The following is a 20,891-nucleotide window of genomic DNA, read 5'->3' on the forward strand; positions in this document are numbered from 1 at the left end:
AGCCCAGCCCAGCGGAGCGCGAGTTCAGCGTTCCCGCCCGCCGCGCCGCGCTCTCTGGTTCCCCGCCACGCTTGGCCTTGCCAGAGGGCGCGACGGGGAGCTGGAGGGAGGGCGCAGCGCGGCGGGCGGGAACGGCGAACTCGCGCTCCGCCGGGCTGTGCTCCGCCTCTGCCCACCAGCCCTGCTTCTAGAGTAGGGCAGCTGCCCTAACTTGCCCCATGGTGGGTACGCCCTTGGGAAGCCTACAGTTTACGAGGGGTCTTCTTTCTGGGGATTGCGCCTAAAGCCAAAACCATGTATAGTCAAGACACAATGGGTTCAATGGCAAATGGGATTGCCAAAGTCTCTCCCCCACCCCCCACCCCGGATACCTGCCCCCTTTCCATGCCCTTTTTAATGTTGGTTTTTGTGTTTGTTTGTTTGTGTGTTTGTTTGTGTGTTTCTTTGTTTTTGCCAACCACTTAAAACTGAATGTGCACAGGTTAAATGCATGTATGTTGTGGGCTTACTGTACACATTTGTCTGCAGAATATCTCTGGAGAAGCAGTCCACAGGAAAATCGCCCCCAGGCACCTGCATTTTCTGATAGGTTCTTGGTGAGAAACCTGCACTGAAAATGCCACATCTTTCCAAGGCTTTGGAAATGTTGGGTTCGAACCGAGAGCCTTAAATCCTTTTCTAGTTAACGGGGTGCCAGGCTGTAAGTCTGTGTCACTGTACTTCTGTGACTTTAGTCTGAGAACAGTGGTGCAGCTAGGAGAATGGGGTAGAAAGAGGGAGAGGTTTGGAGTTCGAGTGAGTCCCTTGCAAGGAAATGATGGCAAGATCAGAGGCAGGGGATCAAGGTTTTTGACAAGGGGAGCAACTCTTCCTGGCATTTCCTTTCCCTAAAGCGGGACAGTGCATTTCACATCTCTTTGAATTGTGGCCAAGCATGGTCTTGGACTAATATCGTTCAGTGCAGGCACCCCCAAACTTTGGCCCTCCAGATGTTTTGGACTACAATTCCCATCTTCCCCGACCACTGGTCCTGTTAGGTAGGGATCATGGGAGTTGTAGGCCAAAACATCTGGAGGGCCGCAGTTTGGGGATGCCTGGTTTGGTGTGTTTACATTCCATCACAGAGATTGATGTTACAACAGAAATGACAAATCTCTACTCTTTCATTGTCTGTTCAGCCCATGTAAGACTTCTGTCCCCAGAGCACCCATTTGCACATCAGTCAGAGGACAGTGATCTTTCTGTTGCTTGTGGGCTTCCCAGAGGTAATAATAATAACAATAACAATAATAATAATAATTTATTTATACCACGCCCATCTGGCTGAGTTTCTCCAGCCACTCAGGGTGGCTTCCAACAGAAGAATAAAATAATCGATTAAAGATGAGGTGGGTGAGACTAAGCAGAGGACCTTCTTGCTGTTGCCTTCTCTACGTTCTTTCCATTGTCAGGTGAAGCTTATTCACCCGAGTCATAGAATCATAGAGTTGGAAGAGACCACAAGGGCCATCCAGTCCAACCCCCTGCCAAGCAGGAAACACCATCAAAGCATTCTTGACATATGGCTGTCAAGCCTCTGCTTAAAGACCTCCAAAGAAGGAGACTCCACCACACTCCTTGGCAGCAAATTCCACTGTCGAACAGCTCTTACTGTCAGGAAGTTCTTCCTAATGTTTAGGTGGAATCTTCTTTCTTGTAGTTTGAATCCATTGCTCCGTGTCCGCTTCTCTGGAGCAGCAGAAAACAACCTTTCACCCTCCTCTATATGGCATCCTTTAATATATTTGAACATGGCTCACCCCTTAACCTTCTCTTCTCTTCTCCAGGCTAAACATACCCAGCTCCCTAAGCCGTTCCTCATAAGGCATTGTTTCCAGGCCTTTGACCATTTTGGTTGCCCTCCTCTGGACACGTTCCAGCTTGTCAGTATCCTTCTTGAACTGTGGTGCCCAGAACTGGACACAGTACTCCGGGTGAGGGCTGACCAGAGCAGAATACAGTGGTACTATTACTTCTCTTGATCTAGATGCTATACTCCTATTGATGCAGCCCAGAATTGCATTGGCTTTCTTTAGTTGCTGCATCACACTGTTGACTCATGTCAAGTTTGTGGTCTACCAGGACTCCTAGATCCTTTTCACATGTACTGCTCTCAAGCCAGGTGTCTCCCAACCTGTATTTCTGCCTTTCAATATTTTTTTTTTTGCCCAAGTGTAGTACTTTACATTTCTCCTTGTTAAAATTCATCTTGTTTGCTTGGGCCCAGTTGTCTAATCTATTAAGGTCATTTTGAAGTGTGATTCTTTCCTCTGTGGTATTAGCCACCCCTCCTAATCTTTAAACTACTAGCTTTTTAAAGCAACTAAAACCTGGGCTTTGATTTGGCGGCCTGTGTTTTTATTTTATCCAGCTGTTTGTTGAATGATTGCATTTCTCTCTGACAAAAATTAAAGTTATTTGCTGCATTTTTTTGTTTGTTTTAATTGATTGCATTGTATGTCAATATTGTATTTTAGGCTTTGTCCTGTAAGCCACCCAAGGGAGATGTGTTGATAGTTGGCTATATAACTATAATAAAATTAACAATAATTATTCAGTGTGTAAAAACAAGCTTATTGCAATGCATTCATCACGACTTACATTTATGCAATCATGCTGGTCACAGTCTTATTCTACACTATGGTGAGATGTATTCTGTATTTAAATTGAGAAATAAATTTGTATATGTGCCCTATAAATTAGCAGTTGCAGTTTTTATGCAGATCTATGTCCTCTTTTTCAGCAGTGCCTAAGTGGTAGCTCTAAAGTGTGAACTGGATAAATTTGGGGCAATCTTTTGTGCCCCATTCCCCATGCTACTAAACTGCAAAAGTCTGCAAGCTAGCTAGAACATCCCCTGATTTTGCCTGTAAAATCAGTGAATTCCACCTTTCCATGTAAGCCTCTTTGGTGGATCTTCCATTTTTAGCCAGAAAGTATGAAGCTCAGTGTGAGGTTCTGAGTCTTCTGAAGGTAATTTCAGCAGGCAAGCCTGCCTTTCCTTTCCTTGTTCTTGAATGAATTGTTTCCATCAAAATCTTCACATACTGAAGCTATGTTTAAAAACACACATAGACATGCCTGTAGGAGAGGAAATGGGCAATACCTCTTTTAGACAATCCACAGTTTTTGATGCTTGGGCATCCTCAGCTTTTAAAAAGTATCATGGTTTGAGCACCCTTTGGTGGAAATATAAGGGTGCAACAGGGAAATGAAAGTAATTGAAGTACCTTCCTTTTTTTTAAGCTGGGGTTATCAATCTGTTGCATTCAAAATAGTTTCTATTGTATTGTAAGCCGCCTTGCAAAGGTATAAATCCTGAAGGGTGGCTAAAAATGCTTTATTAGAAACAATAACACATATTCTGCAGAAGAAAGCAGTCGGAGAGCCATTCACTTCTCTTTTCCCCTCAAAGCATCCCAAATGTCTAGGTAGGACCTTCATAGGCTTTATTTACAACCATGTATTAAGAGGACGCGTTGTGGCGCTGTGGTCTAAACCACCGAGCCTAGGGCTTGCCGTTTGGAAGGTCGGCAGTTCGAATCCCCGAGACGGGGTGAGCTCCCGTTGCTCAGTCCCAGCTCCTGCCAACCTAGCAGTTCGAAAGCACGTCAAAGTGCAAGTAGATAAATAGGTACCACTACAGCGGGAAGGTAAACGGTGTTCCCATGTGCTGCTCTGGTTTTGCCAGAAACGGCTTAGTCATGCTGGCCACATGACCCGGAAAAACTCTGTGGACAAACGTCGGCTCCCTCGACCAGTAAAGCGAGATGAGCGCTGCAACCCCAGAGTCGTTCGCGACTGGACTTAACTGTCAGGGGTCCTTTACCTTTATTAAGAGGATAAATGGCTCCATTTAGATTAAGATGCCAGCCTTGGCCATTCCCCACAGACACCTGAAGCTGTTTGTAGTTTCCCATGTTATTATCCTTATGTATGTTGGAAGCACAGCTATGATTTGGGGCTCTTCGATCAGTCCCAGTTTCCCCGAGAGTCAGATAAGCAGGCAATGCCCATGAATGTGCAAACAGTACTTTAACCTAACCCTCGCAGTTGCTTCATCCCAGAGTAAACACTCAAGGGGACTCCTGCTGATATTGCTTCAGGTCGTTTTCTCTGCTTCCATTAGCAGCCATTCACTTTGATAGCGCAGACAAGATCATGCGCTTCCTCGCTCGACTCCTCATCTTAGCTTTTCTGGGTTTCATTTCCCTGTTGTGGTGGAGCCGCCTTCTCTGGAGAAACACACCACAGAACCGAGGTAGGATTCACCGCCACCGTAAGAAGACAATCCGAGAAACAATTATAGCCTAACGCAATGCATTCTTGTTTTGCCAAGGGCCTCTGAATTCAGTCATCAAGCGTACTAGAGGACAGAGGCTGTACTTTTAATGATTATTTAGAATGAAGGATTCTGACAGAGGAAGCTCTCCACACTTCTGTAGCCTTTTGCTGCAGTAGTTGTGGTAGTTTGCTTATTATTATTATTATTATTATTATTATTATTATTATTATTATTATTATTTATACCCCGCCCATCTGGCTGGGTTTCCCCAGCCACTCTGGGCGGCTTCCAACAGAAAAATAAAACACAGTAATCTATTAAACATTAAAAGCCTCCCTGAACAGGGCTGCCTTCAGATGTCTTCTAAAAGTCTGGTAGTTGTTTGACATCTGTAGGGAGGGCGTTCCACAGGGCAGGCGCCACTACCGAGAAGGCCCTCTGCCTAGTTCCCTGCAACTTGGCTTCTCGCAACGAGGGAACCGCCAGAAGGCCCTCGGTGCTGGACCTCAGTGTCCGGGCAGAATGGTGGAGGTGGAGACGCTCCTTCAGGTATACTGGACCGAGGCCATTTAGGGCTTTAAAGGTCAGCACCAACACTTTGAATTGTGCTCGGAAACGTACTGGGAGCCAATGTAGATCTTTCAAGACCGGTGTTATGTCGTCTTGGCGGCTGCTCCCAGTCACCAGTCTAGCTGCCGCATTCTGGATTAGTTGTAGTTTCCGAGTCACCTTCAAAGGTAGCCCCATGTAGGGCGCATTGCAGTAGTCCAAGCGGGAGATAACTAGAGCATGTACCACTCTTGCTAGACAGTCTGCAGGCAGGTAGGGTGAGATATTCACAAATGTCCATTCCTTGGTCCTGTTTACTCAAGTAAATTAGATTTGCTTTTGCTCTTCTATTTAACATTCACATTGACTGGAGAGCCAATGTGGTATAGTGGTTATTGTACCAGACTAGGAACTGGGAGACCAGTGTTTGAATCCTCATTCTATCATGAGGCTCACTGGATGACCTTGGGCCATTCACTGCCTCTCCACCTAACCTACCTCACAGGGTTGTTGTGAGGATAAAATGGGGATGGGAGAACCAGGTACACCACCTCAAGCTCCTTGGAGAGAAAGATGGGATATAAATGCAATAAGATAATTAAATAATAATTTGAAAGCATTTTACATGCATGGCATCTAAAAAAACAAATCACATCCAAGGGGACTCCATTTTGATTAGTAATAGGCAGTAAAACAACTGTTTAGTAATTCTGCTGCCATGCAAGCCAGTGAGAATAATTTAATCCCGGGTCCACAGTCCTTAGCAGCCTTTCCTTGCACAGACGAACTCTGCTCCCTCCTCCGATCCTATTTTGCAGGCAGATTGGCCATGGAGGATGCGGAAGAAGATGTCCCGCAGACGTTTGACAGTCTCCTGCATATTCAGCAGCTCAGGAAAAAGGCGCTGAGGTCCTTCTGCAGCAAAAGAGGTAAAATCACCCGACTCCCACCTACCCAACAGGAAGCTTCCCAGGCCCTGTCTTCAGTTATGGTGGACCACCAACTGCACTTCCTGTATTGCAAAACCCCAGCCACTGGGGTGGAAGGCTGGGAGCGGCTGTTGGAGACGCTTCTGGAGAAAAATGTTAGCCTGCAGGTTCCAATTCCTCACCAGCAGCAGTTTGGCAGCCAAAAGGCACTGAGTGAGTATAACCGGACCTCCATGGAGGCTATGATGCAGTCCTACACCAAAGTGATGTTTGTCAGGGAGCCTTTCCAGAGACTTATCTCCGCTTACATGCATGGGATGGCAGACGGCCTAAACTTCAAGGAGTTCGTTCAGTACATCTTATACAGCGGGTCCAGGAATCACAGCATGGAGTGGACACCATCGGTCAGCCTGTGCAGACCGTGCCTCGTGCGGTATGACTACGTAATAATGTTTGGGTTCCTCGACAACGAGGTGCGCCATTTAATGCTCCGGGCTGGGCTTCCGGAGAATATCCGGATCCCCGAGTTCATAGACTCCAAAATCCGGTGGACCTATCACTGGCTAGAAGAGCAGATGCTCAGCCAACTGTCCCTCGGGGAGAGGAAAGGACTGTGTCACTTTTTCCGGTTCGACTATCATGCATTTCGCTTTCCCCGCAGCTTGCTCTGGAACCTCACTTGCGTTCCAGGAAGCGGTTAGTGTTGCTTTTGGCTGGAAGAACAGAGAAAGGCCTTTACCCTGGTCAAGGACAAATGCAGCAGAAAGTAGCTGGTCTAGTGACAGCCTCTTTTGTATACGGAATGGGGATCTACGTTACTCGTTGGTCAGCAGAGATTCCTGGTCAGCATCCATTTTTCCTGGAGAGCTACTTTGAAAGCATGAGTGAGAGAGTGTGTGCTACAGCCTGATATAGTGAACTCCATATATGTTTTATTGCCATAAATGGCACTTTCCCCGTATCTCTTGCCTCTAGGTTGGCAACATGGAACAGGCAGTGCCTCTCAGGGCTGGATTTTACTTACAGGTCTCCAGTTGCTGACCTAATACAAGTTTCGCAGCGATGAACAAAATGAATGGTGTGTGTATACTTCTTAGGAAGCAGGTGATAAAGTAAATTTTCGGCTGGCTCTCCTGTGAATCTTATGTTTTCTTCACAGGCTGTGTTCTGATTGTGTTATTTTCCCACTAGATAGATAGATAGATAGATAGATAGATAGATAGATAGATAGATAGATAGATAGATATTCTTGGTTTGTGGTTATAATAAAACCTAATCCATCCATCCTTACTGTATCTGGTATCCATTCAATCTTTTGAGAACCCCTCCTTCTATACAGTGGTACCTTGGTTCTAAAACGCCTTGGTTCTCAAATGCCGAAAACCCGGAAGTGTTCTGGTTTTTGAACGATTTTTGGAAGGCGAACGTTCGATGCGGTTGTCGGCTATGGTTTCCAGGGTGCCTGCAACAATCAGAAGCTGCGCCTTGGTTTTCGAACATTTCGGAAGTCAAGCAGACTTCCGGAACGGATTAAGTTTGGCTTTTGTTTTTGAGGCTTTTTTAGTTGATTTGTTTTTGTGATTGTGTGGAACCCAGTTTAGCTAGTGATTGTGTGGCTGCGGAAATGGATAAAACAATGACTATCATCAGTGCAGGTAAGTTTTGTGTTTTGTTATTTTTTATCATCTACAATACTATCTTATTTATTTTATAGTACACTACATTGGTTATTGCTTTCATTTTATGGATCAATGGTCTTGTTAGATAGTAAAATTCATGTTAAATTGGTGTTTTAGGGGTTGTTTTTAAAAGTCTGGAACGGATTAATCCATTTTGCATTACTTTCTATGGGAAAGCACACCTTGCTTTTGGAACGCTTTGGTTTTGGTAACACTGTATTCCTTTTTAAATCAGCGCTTAAAGGGCAGTAAGTTCATGGAATACTTTGAGAATAATGAGAACAATAATAATAGTTGTTGTTATTGTTATTTATACCCCACCCATCCGGCTGGGTTTCCCTGGCCACTCTGGGCAACTCCCAACAGAGAAACGCTATGGGAGTTCAAAGCACTATTAACACTTAGGGTTGCCAGACTCAATAGTGGACAGGACTTCTGTGCCTTTAATTGCCCTGCTTGGAAATTAAACAAGGGGTCTGCTGGTTTCTCTTTAAGGTTTCCAGACTCAAAGGAGAGCAGGGCAATTAACGGCACAGAAGTCCTGTCCACTATTGAGTCTGGCAACGCTATTAACACTAGGTTTTGGAACTGTTTTTGTGTACATGTTCTTTCCCACACGTGGCACACAATATTTTGCTCCAATATTCTGGCATAGAACCATCAAGTTGAGATGTCCAGTAAATCATACAGGCCAACTCTCTGCTGGACGCAGGAAAGCCAGAGCTGAAACACCCCCAACAATTGCCTGTGCAGCCTCTGCTACAAGACCTCTAGTGGGGAAGAGTCTAGCCCGCTCTAGGTAATGGCTTTCATAGTAATTGAACTGCTGTTACATGCCCTAGAACAGGCATCCCCAAACTGCGGCCCTCCAGATGTTTTGGCCTACAACTCCCATGATCCCTAGCTAACAGGACCAGCGGCCAGGGATGATGGGAATTGTAGTTCAAAACATCTGGAGGGCCAAAGTTCAGTGGTGCCTGCCCTAAAACATGAGAAAGGAATCTACAGCCCTTAAAAGGTCGCTGGATAAAAACTCCCATTATCCCCAACCCTTTGTCATGCTTGATGGGGCTGATGGGAGCTTGTCTAACAGCATGTGGGGGGGGGGGCACAAAGACAGGCCTGCTGGATCAGGCCAATGGCTCATTTGGTCCTGCATCCTGTTCTCACAGTGGCCAGCCAGGTACCTGTGGGAAGCCCCAAAGCAGGACACAAGCACAACAGCACTGTGTTCCCCTGAAGTTCCTAGTAAAGGCCTTTAACAGTGGAACCATCCAATTAGTAGTAGTCATTGAAGAGCAGGGACCCACGATGGAGCAATGCAGGAAGGAACAAGGGTTGATTCTGAGGTAATCAGGAGTAGGGAGCAAATTTGGCCTCCTGTCTACCTCATTTTGATATGTGCGCCCTTTTGTTTTCTCCCATGTTGACATTCTTCTCATGTTATATATTGGGTGGTGTTATAAACCACTGCATTTGGGATAGGGAATGCCAATGCAAAGGGCAAGAAAATCTTCTCCCCTCCATATCAACATTTTGTGGCACAACCATTCACAGTGTAGAGCCCCCATAATAATGACAGTATTTTCCTAGTGAGTGATTTAGCAAACTTGCAAAGTGCTTTTCAAATCACATTTATTGCCCCTCCCAAATAGTTAATTTCAAGCAGTGTTTCTTGTACATTCAGATCACGAAGACACTAATTCATGAGAGAGTTCATTTTAAAGATTCTATAAAGTCCTCAGTTTCAGAAAAACTACGTGCTTCCTGGTAACTTGTCATGGACTAACAATTGTAGGTCAGCGTTGATTGCTTCATATTTTCCAGAATATCGTACTACAGGCTTTCAGTTTGCTTCTATGCTTGGCAAGATATTATGTGGACTAGGGAGAGAAACCTCAGCCTTTGTCCTACAAAATGTACTGTTAAAAAGGACCTTTTATGGGTCAGAAACCTATAGAAAAGCCATGGGCTGGTTTATGAGAGCAAATGTCAAGGATGGATCTCCTTGCATGAGAGAAAGTCACACTTTAAGCTGCAGTACAGAATTATTGCACTAGGGAGGGACTCTGAATATGTCTACTCCACAAGTATTACACAAGCCACAAAAGTCAGGAGAGTTAACACAAGCACGGGAGACATGATTGATCTGTTTGTTCCAACAGAACAGAAATTGTTCTCTATCAACAGCTAGGAGTGGTAAATGGCAATAGTGTCAGCTCATAATTATTAAACAGTTCCAAAAGAGCATTTAATGCCCCTAGTCAATATGGCCATATTAGCATACTAAGCAAACCCTTAGAAAAGCAGCAAGAGTTTCAATTGTCATTGGCTCATGCATATATTTGCTTCTGGCAGGCTATTTTGTTGCATTGTGAGAACGCCATTTACTAGTGACAATCAAGAAAATGAAGCATCTGTGAATGTTGAGTATGCTACTGTCTCAGAAGTTCCAGAAAGCACTCTGCTTTCATATAGCACGTCCGATGTCAACAAGACAATTCTATCCCAAAGGCATTATGCAAATCCATTTCCTTGAACGATGGAGTGCACTGATTCCTGAACATTTCGGGGATAAGTTCATGTTTAATTCTCTCTGAGAGCTAGTTTCCATAAGGTTGTTTTGATATGAAAAGGAGGTGTTTAGCGTAGGAAATACAACATTGTGAGGCCTGGGAAAATGGGAGTGCAGACTTTTCATTCAAACAGCTCTGTTATGAACGGATACACCTTTGGGAATCACTGGTTAATCTTGGAGCAAACCTGGCCAACTGGCCAAGACCCTCTGCATTGTGCCATCGTTCGAGGACCATTCTTTTGTCAACTGACCACAGCAATCTGCATGAAATTTCAGATATAACCTTACAATTTGCTTCAGTTCACTCAGAGGGTTTCACCTGAAACGTTGACAACAAGTTTGCAGAATGATATAATAGTAACTCTAGGAGATTTTGCAAATGGCTAGCAAATGGGATTTAGTGCCTGCTGCACAAAGCATCATATCTCAGGGAGAATATAAAGGAAAGCCTAACTACATATCTTTCTAATGGAGTGTTTTTCATAACCCTTCTGTACGGCCAAGTAATGTGTGAAAGCAGTCCCTTGGGAGCCTCAACACATTCATATATTTGCAACCTAGCAGATATACCCTGGTCTACCTTTACCTTTTACTTTCAGCGAAACCAAATGAGGGGAATGCACCATAAGTGAGGTGGCTGGATGCACAAACAGGGCAAGACTGCTGCTCTTCTAATAGTTGTGTAGAAGAGAGAATTTCAGCGGGCATAGCTTGTCATCTCTTCTGCACAGCCAATAAAAGATACAGGAATCCTGGCCGCTTTTGGACCGGGCCCTCTTAACTCTGGGATGCAAACTGGCTCTCCATAATTCATAAGCACCTAGGTAATAGCTATTTCCCCCTAACTCTCTTAAACATCAGCTCCAAGCACACTTGGAGTAAGTGATACTGAAATCAACATATCTAACTACTCAGTAACTATATTGAGGATCATGACATTAGCCAACCCTTGTGCACTTGCTTCCAATGTTATCTCATATCCTCAGCATACAAAAGCAAAGTAGAAGGTGGGAGTGGAGGCTGGGATCTCATTAGCTACATGTAAATGAACTCCCCACATCCTTATGATTCAGAGAGAGGATGCAATGGGGTCCTGCCCTCATTGTTGCTTGCAATCATACATCCAAAAGATGAAGGATGGAAAAGAGAAAAGGGCGGACTGGCTGCGTCAGAATCTATTCAAATTAGCATTTCATTGAAAGTTGTGATTACACTTTAAAAGTGAACATATTAGCAAACGGGTTTCGCTGATCTTTGCCATGAGCTTAAATGAACTATGTAAGGATTTCAGATTTCACAGAGATTTCCCTCTTTGTTACATTTCATGCCAACTGTATTCCACTAACAGGAACCCTTTCCTTAGGCAATGGACAATTCAGCTATTAAATTATAAAGCTTCATGAATCTGCGGGGCAGTTGCAGATCTGTTTTCAGCAGTGAGTCATTGCTTCCTTTTGGTCCCCTGAGGTGAAACCAGTTTGATGAGTGGAGATGGTTCCTAGAGGTTACTTCATTCATACTCTCACAGACCAGGGCTTAAAGGTGCCCGGCTCAGCAGATGGACACTGGACAAAAAAAATAAATAAGAGTGAAATAATTGAAAGAGGAGGATGATAAACAGTTGCCTTCATCTGAAATGTCTAGACCATGTCCCAAAATTGGCATGGCCTTTGCTGGGCAACTACAGAATGTAGCCATCTTCAGATTTCCTTATCTTCTACACCAGGGGCTGATGGACTACAGCTCCCATAATCCCTGTCCATTCAGCACACTGGGACTGATGAGAGTTGGGTATCCAACAACAGCTGGAGGACAACCACATTGTGTAAATCAGGGGTAGCCAAACAGAACAAGATCACCAAGCTGAGCACTGAATTTGGCTGACTGGCATTTACTACATGCACAGCTTTTTTTCAGCCAGAACTCACAGGAACTCAGTTCCAGCACCTCTCAGGTGGGCGCCATTGCCATTCTAAGAGAAAAGGGGAGGCGTTCATTGTGAGTTCCGTCACCTCTTTTTCTAGCACTGAATTGCTAGAAGCACTCTTTTTCTAGAAGCACTGAATTTTCTGAATTGCAACTTATTACCAAACTTAAAACCATGGAGAGACCTGGTCTAAATAGAGACATTGGATTCTTATCTCATTATACATGATAAAGCTATTTTTAGCCATTTCACCCCTTGCTTTTTCCTGTAAGACCAATTGCAGTCGTTAACAGTCGTCAGCAGGTTTACCACACCTATCAGCCAATCACCCATTCCCACCACCCTTCTGAGTAATACCCCTCCCCACCCTCTCACTATATATAAAGGTCTGGTGACTTCTGTTTCGGTGTATCTGAAGAAGTGTGCATGCACACGAAAGCTCATACCAATGACAAACTTAGTTGGTCTCTAAGGTGCTACTAGGAAGGATTCTTTTTATTTTGTTAGAAACACTGACTACATGATAAGGATGTAGGCATATCTGCCCCATATCTGGTTCAGCCCCACGTGAATTTTTGTACACATTGTTTGGCTGCAGAACTTCTCTGCAAAATTTGGCAAAGTGCGAGTTGGGAGGCATTCAACGGATGGCTACATTTCTGTTCACCCATTGCTTCGAAAAGTGTGGAGTAAGTTTGCCTTTAAATGCCAACTGAATCAAATTTGTCCCCTGTTCCTAATAACAATATCGACTTACCTCACAGGATTATTGTAAGGAATGCAATAAGCAACGCATTTGTATGGCACACTTGAAGGTGCCATACAAATGAGAAGCATTCATTAATTAGTGTTAGGAGGAACCCACTGAAATGAAAGCTGCGGACAACCAAGGAATGATTACTGAATTGCATTACAGAAGATTAAATCATGGGAAAGGAGGCCAATTAACCTACCAGTTTGGTGAAGTTATCCACACAACCATTGCGTATTCTCTCTGGGGTGGCTGGGCTGTCTAGTCGGAATGGCTCCTTCAGTCCCGATTCTTCCCTGGCAGAGACGATGGCATCTTTGATGGCATAAAACACAGAGGCTGACAGGAACAAGGGAGGTTCACCGACAGCCTAGAGAGATTGAAGAGCATCAAGCATTGCTCCAGCCACTACTAATTCACAGCTCACAGTGTGCAATCCCCACGGCCAGTACCGGGAACATAGTAAGCTGCCTTAGACCATCTCACACCACTGGTCCATGGCCTACACTGACTGTCAGTGGCTCTCCAAGGTTTCAGGAAGGGTACTCTCCCAGCCTTACCTAGAGATGCCAGGAATTAAACCTGGGACCTTCTGCATGTAGGCAGTGGCGGAGGAACCCTCTCCGACACCCAGGGCAGGACGCCGAGCGACGGGGCGATCCATACAGGCTGCGCACGCACGGCTGCCCATACGGTCACCATGCAAGAGGCAGCCCTTATGGATGGCACACACGAGCAGCAGCCCATATGGACACTGCACAAGCTGTGCCCATACTGACTGTACGCATGCCCTCGGCTGCTCTACAGCTGGGGGGAGGCAGCGGGCCATCTTGTCACACACACAGCCCTGAGTGGTACCCAGGACGGCCCACCCCTCCGCACCCCCCTTTGTACGCCCCTGCATGTAGGTCCAGAAGAAGGCAGTATTGTGTAAAGATCAAGCCACATTATTATAGTCCATTGGTCTCTTTAGTACATGGGTTGTATCCCAGAACATAGTTTTGTCCAACCCAGATATGCCATGGACCAGTTGAATGAATCTCATGGATCAGAGTTTGGGAGCCCCTGCTCTAAGAAATAGAAGACAAAATATCATTCCTCGTTCCATCACTGCTGTTTATTTTGTGTCAAAATGTGCAATGTCTGTGGGAAAACCTGCAGCTCCAGATGATACTGTACCTTGGATGAATAGATGGCTTTGCTGTTTGGACAGTCCCGGAGAAGAGACACGTGAAACTCTGTTGGGATGTCACCAAATGCAGGGATTTTGTACATTCCAGGCCCGCGGGTGAACAGGTTGCCTTCTGGGGAATAACGCAGCTCCTCCAGGGTAAAAAGCCCAACTCCTTGGACAAAGGCTCCTTCGATCTGTAAATGTAAACACACAAAAATCAAATCGCACACAAAATAAAAAGTCAGCCTCAAACAGAGCACATTACAGTCGTCTTGTCTTGTTTGGACATGTCCCAACCACTGCAGCAAGACCATCCCTCTCCAACAAAAGCTGGTAGAGCACACTCCTGGGGTGGTATTCAACTAAATTTTACTTAGAGCAGACCCACTGAAATAAATGGACCTAACTTAGTCATGCTCATTAATTTCAACAAGTCTACTCTGAGTAAAGCTTATCTGAATAGCACCCAAGGCCACTGGTATCTCCTGGACTTCCCCAATCAGCACTGAATCGAGAAGGATGAGTCATCCAAAGGGACCAAGGCAGTTTCCATCCCATAGCCATGTGGAACTTTTCAGTTAATTTTTCTCATTGGCTAAATGATGCTAAATGAACATTATGCAGGAGTGGCAGGAGTGCTGCCGCTGCTGGTATTAGTAATAAATATTGGTAGTCCAAATATTTATGGGATAATAGCAGAGCGACCTTGTGGCATATGGTCATCATAAGTGGTGATTCATAAACAAATTTATCTGTATCTGCCCAATTTCAGTATTTAGTTGCTGGCACAGGAAGCCTCAAGATTAGGTTGGTAATTCAAGGGTTCAGGTCATCTGCAGGTTAAAATGAAAAATGAACTCAAAAGTATGAGGTTTAGTCTCTCCAAAACAAGATTCCTTTGACTACTTGCTGCAACGGGGCCATTGAAATAAATAGAATTAAATGGAGAATGCAAAACAAAAGCTTGGGAACAGTGCAGTGAACACTAGATTTATTTTTTTCCCCTTGTTTTCCAGCCATTGTGCAGAAATGAATCATTTGCCAAAATCTTGATTGGCAAACACAAGCTAATAATAAATTAGCAATTAACCATCTCTCCTGCCAGAACAGTTCATGCTGCTGTTTATCAGGCCTGTTGCTGCTCATTGACAAATTTAATAATCTAGCTGGCATGCAGATCCGCTTCAACTCTACAGAACAGGATCATGTTGTATTGCTTACCTGCCCTATATCTATGGCTGGGTTCAAACTGGTGCCAACATCCATCACGATGTCTGTGCGGACATTCTAAATATTGGCAAAAGCAAAGGCTGAGTAAGTACAGGACTCACTTTATGCAATGAATTAAAAGTGGAACATATGAACATCAAGAGGCTACCTTAGAGTCAGGCCACTGGCCCATCTAGTTCAGTACTGTTTAATCTGTTCTCCAGCTTTTCAGGCAGGAGTTTTTCATCAGCTCTACCTGGAGAAGCTAAGGATTCAGCACGGTACCTGCTCCAGGCAGAGCAGATGCTCAACCACTGAGATGTGCCTTTCTTCCAAGTCTCACATGAACCTGAATTGTCACATAGTAGCTCTGAGCCTGAGCTCTGACTTGGAAGAGATGAACTCTCAGCTCAGCCATGAATGCGCCATATTGTCTGGGAGAAGCCGCTATTTAATAGCCTAGCCTGAGCTAAGAGAGGTGGCCTAAATTACAGGATTATTGCAAAGATCAAGAGGAAACAGACGTGAAGAGTACTTCAGCAAAAAGGTGTTGGCTCTTGCTTGGAAGTCAAATATCTGGAGCCTTAGTCTTCATAGCTAGTGGCTTGTGTAGGAACCATTCTCAGAACATAATCACTGTGAAGTATATAATTGCCCAATAGTGTAGTGATCTGCGTTTCCTCCAGAAGTTCAGACTACATCTCCCATCATCCCTGGCCATGCTGGCTGGGGCTGATGGGAGTTGGAGTTCAACTGCCTCTGGTTGGCCACAGGTTGCCCATCCCTGATATACACAGAGAAGTCAAGTCTTTCACTCAACGAATATCAGAGCTGGAAATAAACTTCCTTTTACTAACCTTATACTCAGGTTATTAGGTACTTTCCCAGTCCACCAGAACATAGAAATATTTTTGACAAATCTGCCTAGCCTACTTACCTTATGGTCACCTGTCAGACAATCAATCTCAACCTCAGAACAAGCCACACCATAAGAGAAGTAACAGAAGGGCTTTCCTTCATTTTTCTCAAAGTCATACCCAAGATCTGGAATTCTTAAGGGGGACAAGAAAGAAGGGGAAAAAATGAAATCTTCATTATTTTTACTTATCACTTGACTGAAAGAAAGGTCTTTTTCTTACCCCACTGAATCACTTCCTGATGGGCAAAAGTGCAAGTTACCGGACTCAACAAGAATTTTGAGGATCAGGCCAGTAATCATGATTAGCTGAAGTTTGGAGATCTGCATGCCTTTTATTGCTCTGTGAAGTATGCCAGGCCAGATCCCCACCTCTCCCTTTTTATCTTTCAACCATAACATATTTTTAGTTGCTCTCCAACCTCTTCTCCATATACCTCTAGTACTAGGCTTCTTCCTCTTCACTCATGTAACTCCAAGGAGTTACAACATTGGGCCTACTACATTATTATGGAACAAGCCAGGACACTGATGATAAGCCATGCTCAGGAAGCCAAATGCAGCCCTCCAGCTTTCTCTGTCTGGCCCCTGGGCCTTTCCCCAGGCCACATCCCTTTGGCAGCCGCTCCTGTTCCGGATACAATGGTAGATCCAATTTTAATACTGTTTAATAACGTTGAAGAAAGCAATGGACATGATCTCTACTCCTTCCAATCATCCCATCTTAGTCCATCGCTTCCTTTATTCACAAGCATGAACTAAAAATCAAGTTTCCTTTCAACGTTAAGCAATAGAAAACATTTCAAAAATTAATTTATCGCAAATTTTAAAATGTTTCCCCTCTTTTTCCAGCTCCACCTAAAACTGTTAGAGAAGTTCAATCTTCAGTAAAATGCCCTCCTCCGTTTTTGCCACCCACAAATAGTGTGGATAATTTGAGATCATTTTCACTCAGTTCTAAAAGCTTAAACTGGTTGCCTGATTCCCAAAATTACTTCAGAAAGTAGGGCATTGCAAATGATGTTGCACATAAAGAATCAGCAAGTGAGCTTGAAAACTCTTGTGGAGCCTGAGTTTATACACCAAAACAGCACTTTAAATAAAGTAAACTGAAATTTAAGTTGGTAGATAGTTAGAGATCCAAGGCAAGGGGTAGCCAATGTGGTTCCTGTCCAAATGTGGTTGACTCCAATTCCCATCAACCCAACCCTTGCCCATGTTGACTGGGGCTGATGGGAATTGGAGTCTGAATGCCTAGATGGTGTCACTTTTTCCACACCTTATCTAAGGTCTTCTGAAGCTTGTAGGAGATGCATAGTTCTGAATTCTATATTTACAGAGTAGGAATATTAAAGGGTTTATTCTACTTTGGAGCCTTAACACATGGTAAGGTACAGTGAAGCATTTTCCAGCACACTTTAAGGTATGATTTGAATGAATGGGAACTGCTTTTACATATGTATGCCATGGGTCAAGTAGAGACTGCAGATGACTTTAGTGCCAAGGAAAAGTTAGCAGGCACATAAAGTTGATAGAATACAGCCTTCATGGAAGCGATTACCAGATCATATCTTCTTATTATATGCACACTTTATGAATTGAGTTGAAATGCCAGACCAGTAGAGATAAAGAGCGCTCAATAACATTTAGAAGCATTATTTGGAATCCCACTTGGATCCTGTTCTGACTCACCTGTAAAATCCTGTAGCCGACAGACTCACACAATCACAGTAGGCTGCTGACACCTAATGAAAACACACAGACTTCTTGTGGGTTGTGGTTGTGGTTTTTTTTAGTTAGTTCTGCTGAACTAGAATAGCTACAATGCATTCTGGAAAAGCTAGCAATGGGTGGTTTTTTTTAACAAAATACAAATGAGTGCACTCTATCCATGTGCAAAAAGGGGAGCGCCATTATCAACAAACCTTACATTTGACACCTCTAGACCCACCAGGCCCAGCTCTGTGAAACAGTGCACAAATGGAACTGTTCAAAAGATTCCACTCTTGAGAGATATCTTCATTCCAAATCACGAAGAAAAAAAATCTAAGGGCAACTTTTAGAAGCCTAGTCCATCATCATCATCGTCATCATCATCATCATCATCATCATCGTCATCATTGTCATATAAATCAACATCAGGAATGCCACTCAAGTTCATGCAGGGATTTACATGCATCACAAAACACTAAATACAATTCATAACAGAAAAACGAAAGCCCCAAATAAAATAGATCACAAGAACTGATCACGACAAAATTATGCTCACCAACTCATATGGACCGACTGTTTTCTGTTTTGTTTTTGTTTTTTGTAAAGAAAACAACCCATCGCTGTAGAACAGACCCATTTACCAGCAACAGCCCTTTGAAGCCGCACCACAGAATGTCAGTGTGGGATGGTGATAGCACAAGATGGTGAAATAAAGTGGGACAGGGAAGGAAGGGAAGCTAAAGGAAAAGAGCAAGGAGGGGAAGCTGCTTAAGTTTCACAAACCATCACAGTTCAGAGGTGTATTAATTGCATCAGCATCTTGGGCATATAAAATCCCAAGTTTCTCTTGTTGAAGTCACAAAGCTTCATACTTGTTTGGGGCTTATAGAATTGCTGGAAGAGTTGCAAGAATATCAGCCAGTTCCCTACTAGCTCCTTTAGCCCCTGTCACGCCACAATGAATTAATAGATCATTAAGAATTTCCTAATGATAGCAAATCCACACCATGCTCCCAAACTGCAGCAGACGCAAACATACCCAGTCTTCCCAGGAACCTTTTGGCTTAGCAAGTTTGATTGGCTCCAATCTCTTCAGGATGGTCTGGCAAGCATTCTAAAGGAAAGAAAGAAAAATAATTCAAAGCAAATCGAATGCATCTTTTGATATTACAGCAAATTGCCACCACCAGGTATTCTCATTTTCATCAATCTAGATGTGACAACAGGTGTCCACATATCACAGGCTTCAGAATGTCTTGTACTCTTTTGACTATGCCTTTAACGGAAGGCTCTGGCTAGAAATGGGAAAGGTCCAAGGTTCAATCCACAGCATCCCCCCAGCTTCTCAATGCCAACAACACTGAGCTAGACGGACCAGTGGTTTGACACAGTAGATGATAGCTTCCTATGTAGCATTAACATATTTCCTAAGTTAATACCATTGTTCAATTTGGAAACAACCTAACATTCGCCACATCACCAGAGAATACGCATAGCTGGTTCCTTTATTGTTAATGTCACCACACTGGGCACTTTTAAGCAGCACATATGCTGACAGTGTGTTTTCCTCCTAAAGCAAAGTCTGCTAGAAGCCTCCCACAAGGCATATATTCATAGAGGCAACGAGACTGATTCTTTCTGGGGTGCAAAGGCAGTGCACCGCAGACAGAATAGGTAGCATCCCTTGTAGAGCAGTGTGTTGAGTTCTACCCCTTACCAAGACGGCCATCCCATTGATATCAGCACTAACAGAAGCAGCTGTTGGAGATGTATTTGGCACTGTGTTGGTGCTTGTCTCACTGATGAAGATCTTGGAGGTGGGAATTCCAAGAGTACTGCTGGCAACCTGCAGAGAGACAATGCCCAAACGTGAACTTCACCGCAGTTGTCATCGCCACCAATGAAATCCATAGTACTTGAAACAGTTCTTCTTATTCCAAGTCCACAAAGCTCCAAAGACTTTTGAACAGTCCAATATTCCGTCCCGTTATGCAACTGTGGTATATTTTTCTGATCCGTCTTAATTTATATTTGCAAGTAAAATCAAAAGACACAGGAAAGTTGCTGAGCTTCTAAAGAATACTGCTTTGTAATCCTGCTACACATTCGCCATACGTTGTGAGAAAGCATGGGTTGTAGTCAATCAACTCTTACTCAGGGTAGACATTAATGGCCATGACTGCTCTGAATAAAAGTTTATTTATTATTAAATTCCTCCCCAAAGAGGCCATTCTTTGGATTCCACCCTACATATCCACATTTAAACTAGAATGGATGTGGGGGGGAAATTGCAACAGCTGGAAGACAACATTCTGAAAATGAATGCTGCAGTACATTTTTAATGCATTTAATGGATAATAATAATAATAATAATAATTTATTTATACCCTGCTCATCCGGCTGGGTTTCCCCAGCCACTCTGGGCGGCTCCCAATAGATTAAAAATAGAATAAAACATCAAACATTAAAAACTTCCCTAAACAAGGCTGCTTAATGGACAATGTTAATCAAAACAGCACCAGACAATTAATGCATTCATAGTTTACCTGGATCATCTTGGTATGGAGGCCCTGGCCCATCTCAGTCCCACCATGTGTGAGCAGTACTGAACCATCCGTGTACACATGTACCAGGGCACCAGCCTACAACATAAATCCGAGAAAGAGGCTGTCAAAGACTGTTTTGACACACGAGCTCTCTGAAGCACACTTCATAGGCATCGTCTATATACAAATCAACATTCCTTGCTTCAGGCAGTATCCAAGGCCTTGTTCCATTAGCGCAAGGATTTACATTTATGCTACTGTATTGCTCCCGCTTCTCCTCCTTCTGTGCATGCCCTGTAATTCTGCTCTGGAGGGTTGCAAGAAAACCCAGAGATTTTTTTTGGGGGGGGGGGAGTTCCACTGTGCAAGGGTAAATCCTTGCTCTATTAGAACAAGAGATTGAATGCTAGTTTGGATAGAAGTGTGTGTGTGTGTGTGTGAGAGAGAGAGAGAGAGAGAGAGAGAGAGAGAGAGAGAGAGAGAGAGAAGATAGAAATGATCTAATAAGCCTAAAAATTAACTTTTAATTGATTCAATACTTAAGAAAGCACTACTTCATTTCCTGATTCCTCTTCAGCCCATGCATTCTCTGACTA

At 43.9% G+C, this 20,891-nt stretch overlaps 2 protein-coding genes across 2 annotated transcripts in view; one reads left to right on the forward strand and one right to left on the reverse strand.

Moving 5' to 3' along the window:
• Positions 1-139: 139 nt before the first annotated feature.
• LOC118083241 (carbohydrate sulfotransferase 8-like) lies at positions 140-7,872 on the forward strand. Its single transcript, XM_035111476.2, has 2 exons — positions 140-4,300; positions 5,692-7,872. The coding sequence occupies exons 1-2, from the start codon at positions 4,201-4,203 to the stop codon at positions 6,501-6,503; spliced, it is 912 nt and encodes a 303-aa protein (XP_034967367.1). The 5' UTR covers positions 140-4,200; the 3' UTR covers positions 6,504-7,872.
• A 1,230-nt stretch (positions 7,873-9,102) lies between these two features.
• The window catches only part of XDH (xanthine dehydrogenase), a 58,063-nt gene continuing 46,274 nt past the window's right edge, over positions 9,103-20,891 (reverse strand). Inside the window, exons 29-37 of the mRNA XM_035111472.2 lie at positions 20,296-20,391; positions 19,467-19,595; positions 18,789-18,863; positions 17,729-17,781; positions 16,058-16,172; positions 15,133-15,198; positions 13,917-14,105; positions 12,940-13,107; positions 9,103-11,624 (exon numbers count right to left, since the gene is read on the reverse strand). Of these exons, the coding sequence (XP_034967363.2) occupies positions 11,574-11,624; positions 12,940-13,107; positions 13,917-14,105; positions 15,133-15,198; positions 16,058-16,172; positions 17,729-17,781; positions 18,789-18,863; positions 19,467-19,595; positions 20,296-20,391 (942 nt within the window). The 3' untranslated portion in view covers positions 9,103-11,573. The remainder of the gene's footprint in view (positions 11,625-12,939; positions 13,108-13,916; positions 14,106-15,132; positions 15,199-16,057; positions 16,173-17,728; positions 17,782-18,788; positions 18,864-19,466; positions 19,596-20,295; positions 20,392-20,891) is intronic.

This window comes from Zootoca vivipara, chromosome 3, assembly GCF_963506605.1.
Source record: "Zootoca vivipara chromosome 3, rZooViv1.1, whole genome shotgun sequence".
NCBI lineage: Eukaryota > Metazoa > Chordata > Lepidosauria > Squamata > Lacertidae > Zootoca > Zootoca vivipara.